The sequence below is a fragment of the Tachysurus fulvidraco genome, chromosome 6, assembly GCF_022655615.1.
Source record: "Tachysurus fulvidraco isolate hzauxx_2018 chromosome 6, HZAU_PFXX_2.0, whole genome shotgun sequence".
NCBI lineage: Eukaryota > Metazoa > Chordata > Actinopteri > Siluriformes > Bagridae > Tachysurus > Tachysurus fulvidraco.
This window is the reverse complement of record NC_062523.1, coordinates 27076770-27088903: the sequence shown is the minus strand read 5'-3', so window position 1 is coordinate 27088903 and position 12134 is coordinate 27076770. Positions and strand designations below refer to the sequence as shown.

At 35.5% G+C, this 12134-nt stretch overlaps 1 protein-coding gene and 1 long non-coding RNA gene across 52 annotated transcripts in view; one reads left to right on the top strand and one right to left on the bottom strand.

Annotated features, from left to right (window-relative positions):
- Positions 1 to 8327, bottom strand: part of lrrfip1a (leucine rich repeat (in FLII) interacting protein 1a) — a 41750-nt gene extending 33423 nt beyond the window's left edge. For 14 of the 50 annotated variants that reach the window (XM_047814688.1, XM_047814696.1, XM_047814692.1 and 11 more), the window contains exons 1-2: positions 7805 to 8309; positions 2685 to 2771 (exon numbers count right to left, since the gene is read on the bottom strand). In XM_047814688.1, the coding sequence (XP_047670644.1) occupies positions 2685 to 2771; positions 7805 to 7894 (177 nt within the window). In that variant the 5' untranslated portion in view covers positions 7895 to 8309. Of the gene's footprint in view, positions 1 to 2684; positions 2772 to 7804 lie in introns of all 50 variants that reach the window. The other 36 variants (XM_047814700.1, XM_047814703.1, XM_047814704.1 and 33 more) reach the window with 9 other exon arrangements.
- A 3-nt stretch (positions 8328 to 8330) lies between these two features.
- On the top strand, positions 8331 to 12088 carry LOC125141397. 2 transcript variants are annotated; one of them, XR_007140759.1, is made up of 2 exons: positions 8331 to 8793; positions 11881 to 12088. It is a non-coding gene; the product is annotated as an uncharacterized LOC125141397 (long non-coding RNA). The 2 variants fall into 2 exon arrangements; XR_007140760.1 differs by having other exon boundaries at positions 8334 to 8764.
- Positions 12089 to 12134: the final 46 nt, after the last annotated feature.

Genomic DNA, 12134 nt, shown 5'->3' with positions numbered 1-12134 from the left:
TAAACTCTTCTTGCTTTTAATTCTCACTGAGGGCTAAAACCCCCTAAAGATTAAATCCTTTAATATCAGAAAATTACTTTTGATACTTAAGTACAGTATATATCAGGTACTTTAAGACTTTTACTTGAGTAATATTCTAAAAGGTGACTTTCACTTCTACCAAAGTCTTTTTCTAGTACGACACTTGTACTTTTACTCAAGTATTGCTTTCTAATACATTATACAACACTGGTGGTTACCAACATCTGGTGAAAATTTCATGTCAATAGCACCTTTAGAAATAAAATTACTGAGAAAAATGTTGATGTGTTCAATACTTATTTTACCCACAGTAGATTAATTAAATTTGCTATAAAACAAGATCTTGGAACATGCAGAGTATTTAAACAGACCTAAACTGTCAACCCCAATAACTCCTGGACCTTAAATAGACATTTGGAGGGATGGATTTTTGGACAGACAAGACAGAGACATAATGCCTCCACCACCTAGTATTTTGCTTATATCTTGAGGAGCCAGTGAAATCCACAGCTACTCACAGGAAAACAACAGGCCACACAGTCCAACAAAGAAGGGATTATGGAACACCGGGAAGAAGAAAACTAATACTGAATAAAATCTATATTCTTAGACATCTCAGCAAAAGTGGAAGAGAATTCCTGGTCTAATGAATCAAAAATATAACTTTTGGCCTTGTCATGAAATGTTTGATGAAAACCCAACACTTCTAATAACCCTCACAACAACATCCTCAAAGTAAAGCATGGCTGAGGAACCTGGTCAGGATTGAGGGCAAAATGACTTAAAATTCCTGTTCAGTCTCCATGCAATCTGGAATGGGAGGAATCCAGATGTTCAAAGTTGACTTATACCAGAAGACCTGCAGCTTAATAACTCATTTGTTACACTACCATGTAGCTGATTGGAAGAATCAGTTGTTCTTTCACTTTTATATAATTTATTCCTGTATGCTGTTGAATGTTACTAAATATTCTTGTATTGTGCTAAATGGAATACTTTGTTTGCAGAATTCAACAGTATGATGAAAATCTTCATTTGTGGGAAGCTGGATGCGCTTCTCAGCAGGCACCTGCTTTCTTCACCTACCAAATTATCTACAGTATACTAACTTATGACAACCAAACTCCCCTTGATGTACAGACCTCCATTGCAGATTTACATCCTGAAATTTGGACGACAGGGTCTTAGCCATCCCTGGTTCTTTCTGCCATTACTTGCTGGTGTTTTAAGGCTTTGCCAATGCACCATTCACACATAGAAACACCACGGGATACACAGTAAACAAGGAGACAATAATTAGGTTCTGAGTTGTGTCCACATTTAAAAGTGCATTTTCTAATCACAACCTGGGAAATGGCCAGGACCCAGCATACTATGGTGAGATTGCACATCTGCAATGGGGGGGATTATGGGTTTCAGCCCTCATTGGACTGTGAGTTTACCTTAGTGAACTGTAAGATAATTTTTTCCTTTGAAATGTAGTTATTATTGCTGCTTCTTGGCTTTGGGTTACTGATCAGAAGGTCGGGGTTCAAACCCACATGGAGACATCAACGTTGGGTCCTTGAGCAAGGCCCTTAACCTCACCTGCTCCTATGGCTGACCCTGGGCTCTGACCCCAGGCTCATAAAAACCTGGATATGCGAAAACTTAAAGCATTTCACTGCATACTTAACTTGACTTGCAAGAATCTGAAGAAGTTAACATATGCAATTACACTTGCACAGATATCCTTAAATCCATAGCTCCACTGAGAACCAGAAAACCTAAAGTCATTAACAGTTATATACTGTATAGTATAGACATCTATATACTGGCCCAGTCAAGTATAGAATCAATTTTAAAATGTCTAGTCCTTATACTTCAGACAACACACCTTAATCTACTAATACTTTACTGCCAACCATTCCATTTCATGAATAAAACAAAGTGTGAGCATGCATGCTTTGTTGCTGCCTGCAAACTGTGGAATATGTTACCTGTGGAATACATTAACTACTGACAAATTAAAATATTGCCTTACGACTTTTTTTTCTCCTTGGCATTTGACTGTGTTTAATCCTTAATATTTTACACCATATGTCCATTTGTCCATATGTTCATGTCATACTTTGTAGCTTTTATTATATTTTAGTGTGTCTGGTCACCCTGTCCTTTGCTGTAATGTTGATGTGCCAATTCCAATTCACAGCAGTGTGCTCTAGAAATAAACTAAAATAAATTAGAATAAGAGGTTGGCCATACAGTCAGCCAATGTAAAATCCACCAAATTCCAAATGGTTGGCTGCATCAAGGTCTTCGAATTACTTGAAACTTATTCTAGGCTAAGGCTAATATTTAAAACTGAAAATTAACTTAGATTAGTACTTCTAATCTGATACTTGATACAAAATATAGTGGGATTAACATGAGAGGGGAATTTAATTTCCTGTACAAAAAATGTTGCCATTTATTAAACTGATCCAACAAAGCTGTTATACACATATACTATAGTGCTGTGCTGAGTTTTTTTTTCAGAGATACCAGATGTCAAAGCTGCATCTCTCATCCTCAGAAGTGCAAAATCCACATTAAAACGTTATTATGATTTGTAAGTGAAAATTAACAGTAACTGGATATTATACTGCTGATTGTATGAGTTTTAATTAGAAACCAGTTTTTACCTCTTTTTGTTGTCTCTCCAGCTCCTTCATGCGGATTTCACGAGCCTCTGCCCTTGCAGCCCTCTTAGCTGCAAGTCGGGCCTCTGCCTGAAGGAGAAAGTTTTATAGTTTTATTAGAACTTGTTAACACTTGTGTTCTATTCCCACCTTAAAACAAAACAAAAATATTGACATATCTCAGTAAATATATTTCATATTTACATACACAATTCTGTGAAAATACAATCTATAGAAAACTACAAAATACCACAACCAAAAAGACTGACCTCAGAGGAATAGGGCTGGCATGTAAATAAAGACAAAAAGTTCAGATCAGGAAGTGAAATGTGGCACAGTTGGGTTAAGTTCTGGGTAGGGTTTTGTCAAGTCTAAAACTTTTTTGCCCTGCTGAAGTCCTTGGCAGTGAGTTGGCAGTGTGTTTTGGATTATCATCTTGCTGCATGATGAAGTTCCTTGCATCTAATTGGAAGGAACTTCATCATGCAGCAAGATGATAATTTTGAGGATGAGGAATTTTTTTGTAAATTTTTTTCTTTTTACAAATTCATTCTGTTGATATCATCAAGAGCTCCATCATCAATACAAATTAGAGAATGTGGCAGCCATGAAAGCTCAAGCCAATGCACTACCACCACCATGCTTGACCCATGAGTTCTGGATATTGATCATATCCTTTTTTCCTCTCTACACTTTGGACTTTCTATCAGAGAATTTGTTGTTCATGTCTTTATTTTTTAGTGAATTCCAATTCTGATTCTGACTGCTGATGAGAGGTTTGCCTTATGTGGTATAGCTTCTATTTTAAAGTCTCTTAAAGTCTTAATTGAACAGTGGACTGTAAGACCTACACTCTACCCTGTGGAGGGTGTTGTTTGTCACTGACTGCCATTTTGAGGTTAAAAAATAAAACCATGTATGATGAAAAGAGTGGCCCAGTTGCAAGATCCTGTGCTCTCACATTGACTCAGCCACTGAGAGGTTAACTCAGTTAACTTTCAGTGCCAGTCCCAAGCCTCGATAAAATGGGAGGGTTGAGTCCATAATCGTATCAGTTAGTTTGCCAGTTTAATGAAAATAACATTCAAAATATAAAAATAAATAAAAACACTTGTTTTAGAGAGATCATGCTCATGAGAATCCCAGAAAGGTGGATGGACAGACAGAAGGACAACCTGATAATATAATGCTTCCATCTCCCTCCATAAAAAGCTGGAGCCATAAAAAACATTGAAAAATCATGAAAAACTGATAATGCTTTTTCCTTTCTAGATTTTTTTATATTGTGGGAAAAAACAAGGAACTACACACAACAAATTAGTGAACTCATTTTACCATAACAGGAAGTTAGATAGCTGAGTCATTTATCACACCCTTCCTGTACTATTCATAGAAAATGAGTTGTAACAAGACCCCAATCACTACTCTGTTTCATATAGAATTACCATTAAAACACACATATACACTCAATACATATACACAAAACATAGTATGCGGCAATGAACCCCATTTGACTCATAAAAGCAAGTGAATATATTTTTAATAATATAATCAGTATTATAAATACTGGACTGTCCTCTGTTTATAGAGCAAAATTCTTTTGTCATAAATAAATGACTAGTTATGTTGGTCTTAATTTATGTGTTTGTGTTGTCTTTCTTTTTTATGTTCTTTAATTAATAATATTACTTGTATTATTAATACTTTAATGATATTGCAAATATTATAAGTACTAAGAGCATTCACGTAACTCTATTAACTATCAGTAAGAGCATTTGCTAAATCCTGCAAATGGAAATGAATAAATAAGTAGACACCAGACACCATGACACCAGAATCAGTAAATAAAATTTCAGAACCATTGCAAATTATGATTTAAAACCAAATCAATCAATTAAATTGTGTACACTGGTTAGTCTTTTAATGTGGAAATTTACACACATTTAGGATGAGAATCAAATATTATATCCAACATTACATTTTAATAAATACAAAGGCAACACCACAAAACACTAACAAAAAGTATGTAAACCTTTGACCCACTAAACATCTTTTATTCATCTATTAACTTTTAATTGCATTTAAAAGTTTTAAAATGGAAATATAGCAGATGTCTAATTAACCTAACTACATGAAAACTGTGAAGCTGTGAATTGAATGCCTATATCTATATACACGTTTGGCCTCTGCTATATATGTAGTAAATGAAACTACAAAATTAAAAATTAAAGGTGGGGTCTCCGATGTTTGATAAATGCTTCAGAAAACTGCGTTGGGCCAACAAACTAAACAAAAATCAAAACAAACGTGTAGCCAATGAGCAGAAAGGGGCGAGTCTTGTCAATATGGGCGGAGAGAGTGTTCAGTGCGCATGTGTGACATTAGCAGAAAGCGGTTTTAACATTGACATGGAGGATAAAAACATAGAAAGAAAGCGAAGAAAGGCTTAGGATAAGGCAAGAAGTAGGACGTGTTAATATAGGATCAGCTTTCCAGCGCTGGAGAGAACTGAAGGAGCAGGAAGTTGGCCGCCACGTTTTGCTAGTAACAGCATTTAGCTCAGGAGTTATTGACTCGGGAATCTCAGGTTTTGCTTTGTTTCACAGAACTAATATATGCCGTCCTTTGCATGATTATGCTTTTGTCATTTTTGCTTGTTTGTTTATCTGCAATCATATTATGCTTCCCTTCAGCTATGATAAAGAAACATTTCTTTCCATTAGTTGCCTGGGTTACGTATGCATGTGTGGGCGGAGCTATCAATACAGGGGTGGAACCCATTTGGGTTAGGGGCGTGTTTGTTGTGGTGATTTCAAATGCAACATTGGCTTTCAAACATCGGAGACCCTACCTTTAAAATGTACACTTAGAGTGAGAGAGAGAGATGCAAAAATAGCCAGGAAATAAAAATTTACCACTAAGACAAATGAGAATTAATCTCATCCATTTAAGGTTTTCCTCCTGAGATGAAAAAAGAAAGTTTAAAAAAACTGCTATATAAATCTATAAATCTTCTTTAGCTTTGTATTACACAATCTTATAAATATTTCCCCCCATCATTACAGCTTCAGTAATTTATTTCCATTCAAAAGATCATTTGTATTAATTTAGATAATTTAGTCCATCTATGATTATTGGGCAAATGATTACAATGACAAATCAAAGACACCATGTGAATGCTCCACACAGTTAAACATTATGAAAATATATTATCAGTGTTCTCCTAAAATCAGGGAAGCAAACATCAAGACAAGGAAACCTCACAAATGCAAAGCAGATTATCTGAAACAGTTGGGTGAACAAAATTGCTGAAGAATTTAACTAAACGTGTTTTTCGATGGTGCTTTGTTTTTAGTCAGTTTCTTCTTTGGCTGGAAAACTAGCTGCTGCTGATTATCCTTATTTGGACATTTTCACTGAGATCCAAACAAATTACTTTGACTTCGTATGACATTTAAACCTTTCTCAGCTCTATGCACTATAAAAACCTTCCATCTTAGATGAAACAGTAGAACCTAAAATAATCTTTTATCACCACTTCGGTTAAGGTGGATTCTCAATTTTTTTCTTAATCCTGGAGTCCTTTCACAACTCACTGTGCAGCCTTTCAGCTGGGGTTCCCTAAAAGTGTACCTTTTAGATGTTTATCGCTTGATTCTGAAATCAGACTAAATTTTAACACAAAATCTTTGGAAAATGGTCAAAAGGAGATATACATATGACCCTAAGAATGTAAATGTTATGCTGAAATTCTAGGCCTTGTGCTGAGCCTCATATCACAGCTGCCAGTGCTGACAGCTGACACGGTAAGGGCCTTCTATTTTTACAACTCTTGTTATAGAGAATCAGTGCAGGACTCCAAGCACTTAATGGCAGCCTTGATCTCAACCTATCCCCCAAACACATTTTAGTCACATTTAAATTATGTAGAATCTTTTAGAAAAGTAAAACTTTATATACTATCCTACTGTCAAGACTGAAATATAAAACTTCATACAGCAAACCTATTTTAAAGTAGACAGCTTTGTGTAAACATGCAAATATAGATTTCATCATATGGTATGCACTTAAAAGAGGTTAACTAACATTAGAACCAAGAAATGCTATATAAAACTGATAATATATTACCACCATAATGTATTATGTAGTAATGATTAATATGCTATTTCTAATTAGTATTGTGACCATCTCTTCATGAGCACATGTTCAGTTCATAGCTCAAAGAGTAAGATGTATATACAATGTTTACTTTTATATGGCATGATTATCATCTGGACATTCATCTGGGTATTCAATATCTATAATAGATTTTATACATTCCATTATAAAAGGACTAAAACTCTTTACTTCCAAATGGCGTACTTAAAAATACTGTATTTTTGTAAACAATTAATACATTATATCTGTTTAATATCTGCTGAAACAAAATAACAGTAAATAACATTCCATAAAATAGAAATTTACAGTGGATTCAGTCAGTTAGTTCAGTCAATAGACATTATATCAATAACAAATAAGTTTATCAATAATATGATTTTTTTAAGAATAAAACTAAGAATTTATACAGTAGCCTTTACAAAAATAAATTACTAGAATGAAAATCAACTATGCTCTTTAAGATCTTGTAATATATTTTATGCAATGAATTTTCTACACCTTAGTGAAAGGAGTATTTAATGTTAAATTGTTTAAGCCCAGATTGTGTGTTACAGTGCGTTACACTGCACCTGTGACTGTATGTCAACTTTGTGCTGACCTGTGGCTCTATTAGGATCCTCACAGTTCGCATTAAAAATAACAACTTTCTCATCTCTTATGTTCAATACATCCAACACAATAAATGTATTACAAAATACAGCTGGCTTGTAAATGACCTAATGCAAGGTTTGCTACTAAACCAACTGTGATTAGGGGTCAGACTTGAGTATTAGCGACGTGAGAAATAAAATAAGACAGAAAATCTACTTTTAACTTTACACTTACAGCTATTCAAATGACCAACACGTGTAAATGTAGGTGTCCTAACGTTATACCGTGTGGCCACAGAAACAGTCAAGATACAAGCAGCTGTATGTGTCTTATATAAAAACTCTAATTACATCCATAAATACATAAATATTCACCTCTCGTGCGATTACATTCAGCGCATCTTGCTCTGGAGTCACTGCGGTTCTGTTCGGAGTTCTTCTGCGTCCCGGCCCCTGAGAAGCCATTGGACGGCGGTTCTTTTTATTTTATACTCAGTTTAACAGTGAAAAGCGGTTGTTCCTTCATGAGAACTGCAGCATCTCCAAACCGCAGATACTTCTCGTGTAAGACAAATCTCCAAAAATGTAGAAGTTTTCGAGAGTTTCCGGTGCGGAAGAGTCGCGCGTGTATCCGCTTTACTCGCGCTTCCTTTTCTGTGCTATTTGTCAAAAATGAACACCGACAAATAATTAAGCACAAAATAAGTTTAAAACGAACAGTAGCGCTACCAGGTCAACGTGTCAACCAGTTTCATTCGTTAATGTAACTTGGAGTCTAACTATGAAGCTACATTAGTTTGCGACATTCAGTTACGTCAGTTTCCTTCCACTATAACAGCAAAGCAAGTTGTATCCCAGAATCCCCTCCATTAACACTCCCTCCCCCACTCACTCACTCACACACACACACACACACAAAACTTTTGATGGCGAGAGTTGAGGGCTTAAAACAACCACCTTATCATGACTCTTCTCATGGTCACATGCCCGTCGCTTATATAACATTAAAACATGGCAAAAACATGGCGAGCATTAATGTTAAAGGTTATTTTTAAATGTTCTTTACAAGTTTAACCAGCCAACATTTCCCATATCAGGTTGGTGCAGGTTGTGTACGTTCACGTTTTTGTTTTTTAAATGTTAGAATGATATTGAATTAAGTCACTAAAATGACTTAAAGTCACTAAAATGACTCCCTCACCCCGGTGCCTCCTGACATCTAGTGGGAAAGTGAAACGTGCACTAAAATGCAACCATGAGAAAACGTTTAGGACAAAACTGAATCATCAAATCGATCACCTAATGCTGAGCAGAAACGTTCAAGCAAGTCTGCTGGTAAGCCTGGATATTTCTTGCAGCTTTCGGTAGGTATCTGCTACTAGACTTTGTGACTCAACATGGATGAAGCTTTGGATTTGTATGGAATGGTACTTTCTTATTAGTTGAAACCAGAGCCGATCCAGACCTGGGGCCCTAAGCAAAATTCTGCTAAGGGGCCCGCCTACCTGACCGTGAGCCATGTAAACCATTTGCCACACATTCACACTTGACAGCATCTCCTCTACTAAGCTGCATTAGGCCCCACTTAAACTGCCTCTCTCAGATTTCTCTTTATCCATTTTCAAATATAAAATATTATTTATAATATGACTTGGCTCTGGTGAATATGCAATAGCAGATATCAGAAATTATTTTTTCTAGTGTAAAATGTAATTCCTGATATCAAAAATATGGTTACTACTAGAAATCACTCTTAATATTTACATTTTTAGTATTAAAACTGAATTCTTGATATCAAAAATACCTAGCATTATGCCCATTCCAATGTAAATCCAATGGTTTCCATATTGCATTAACGTTGTTGTAACCTTGATTGAAATATAAACATTGTCATTTAGGAGTGCAATCAGGCTACTTTTTGTAATGGTCCCCACACAGATGTTGCTGCTGGAAAGCACGCGTGTCATTTTGTGCACGATTGCATGCGCATATGAACGCATGTTCACGCGCGGCGCGGTTATCGAGCTGCCGTTTATAAACACCGTTGCCCTTGGGCGTTTATTCACGCGATTGTTCACTTTACAGCGAGGCAGGGGGAGGCGGGGCCTTGCGTAATTTGCCGATCGGCTCTGGTTGAAACTCTATCTAACAACTGTGGCTTTTTAATATTGGGGAAAAGCTGTATATATATATATATATATATATATATATATATATATATATATATATATATATATATATATATATATATATATATATATATATATATATATAAAATGTATTTTTTTTAGTTCTTAGTCTTATATTGTGTGCATACACACACACACACACACATATATATAGATATATATATACACACAAAATACAACATGCACACAATATAAGACTAAGAACTAAAAAAAAACCTTCAATGTAGAATACAATAAGTAAAATTAAATGTGGTAGAGCAGATATGAAACACAGTTGTAGAACCTTTACATTTACATCAGTATTTACATCAACGTGCACATGTGCAAACTGGCAGTAGATAATGAATATTGAGAACCTTAAGAGCCTAGAATATAATTATGTTCATTGTAGTAGTGCAATGTGAAAGTGTTATGCCCTGTCACACACAGGTGAGCTGTTGTACTGTTACTGCGAATGGTAAGAATGACCTCCTGTAACATTCTCTGTGACAACATATCTGAATGAGTCTTTCGGAGAATAAGCTCAGCTGACTCTATTGTGCTGTAGAGTAGGTGAGAAGGATTCCCCATGATGGAGAGAAGTTTGTTCAGTGACGACCTGTTCCTCACTGACTCAAAACATCTCCAGTTTTTGTGAGATCCAGCTTTGTGAATTAGCTTGTTAATCTTTCTGCCATCCCTGGTACTGATGCTGCCCCCAGCAGACCAAAAACATTATATGGTGCTTGCCACCATGGACTGGTAGAAGATCTCGAATTTCCTCAAGTAGTTCACACAATTCATTCACTTTTCTGGCTGTCTGTCAAAATGAGATAGAACACAAATCCTGTAAATGTTTAAATTTGACAAAATTGTTTTTGGGACCTGAAATAATTAAAGGGCAGGGGAGAGAGCTGTCTCTTACAAAGCAACCTAGTTATATAACAGCCTTCCTTTTATTGTTCTTTAATCAGATTCCAGGTGCAGCATATAGGGTTCAAGTTTTGTGCAAATCCATGCAAAATGTCATGTTATGTTCAGTTGGAGAATTTAGAGTTAAAGAATTCAGGTCCACCTCATTAGAAGTGATTGATATTTGCTGTCCATGTTGTTTACATGCATCATGTTTTTGATAATTGGGGGTTTGAGAAATAAACTAATAGTTTGACACCAAAACAGTAAAGAAAGGACAAAAACTATGACAAGTTATATAGGTATAGTTCATATATTTTGCGAATTAGATAAAATTATAATTGGGCAGAGTTAAATTCACAACTTGCACATTTAAAGAGTGGAAAAAGACTAGAAACTGTCCAGTTTGGGTGAGCCTCAGATTTCTGTTCTAGGCTGACATGTATGGAACAGAACTCTCCTGCTCTTGTAGCTCAGTCACCTCAAGGTTAATTGTTTTGTGCATGCGGAGATGCTTTTCTGCTCAACACAGTATGACAGTATGCTTCATGTCAGCTCAAACTAATCTGGCCATTTGCCTCTGACCTCATTTATCAATAAGGTGTTTCCACACAGAGTTGTCACGCTTTTTTTTTTTTTGGTTCTGATGTTTATAGTCACAGAGATCAGACTTCATTTTCTTGATTCTGATGTTTGATGGGACGGTCTTGCTTGTGCTTGATTTTAGTGCAGTGTTTGACACCATAGATCATAATTAAAAAAGACTTGAAAGTGTTGGAGATAAGGGAATGGACTTCTCCTGGCTTAGGTATTATGTGAGTGTTCCTGAAACCTTCTACCCTGATCAACTTTTGGTTGGAGTCTCATCATCAATTGCTCACACATAAGTTGCTCATATGTTAGTTCTTAGTTACACAATTGCACTTTTTGACAATATAGTACAGTGTGTATGTTTGGTTCCTCTAAAGATTTATTCAGCATGTAATCTTTTACATTGTTTTACAGAAAATTTGTCCCACTACTCATTACACCATTGCTTCAGTTTATTCAGATTGAGGGTACTTTTTAACGCACAGCACTCAACTGGATTATATAAGTAAACCTATGAAAACATAAGTAGTAAACATAAGTAGTAACTTTTAATAATCAGTGCTTTTTTCCCTTACATTCTGCTTCCACCATGAATTCAAGTACATTACAAATTTAATAATTTGGTCTTAAATAAATAAAGAAAAAGATAATAAATTGGTATTTTCTATAGATGTTTATAGTTTAGTTTTAGATTCCCTGATTTTTTGGGCAGGATACGAAAAACACCCAGAGAACCATCTGTATCCTAATGTTTTCTTCTTGTTATTTTTGATTCTTCAGCGCAGCATCAAACATTGCCTTGTGAAGATTGGCGAGAACAAAATATGAAGAGAGATTAGTCTACCTCCTGAATCTATCGTTATTCTCCTCTGTGTGTTGGACTTCCATGGTCTGCAAGAACTGTAACACATGGCCAGTTTTCAAAGCCACATTTGATATTGTATCAACATTCTTTATTCTGAATGCAATATTAAATTATTGACTGCAAGATTACTTTTTCACTGATGTAATTTTATCTGATATGGTTAGAACAA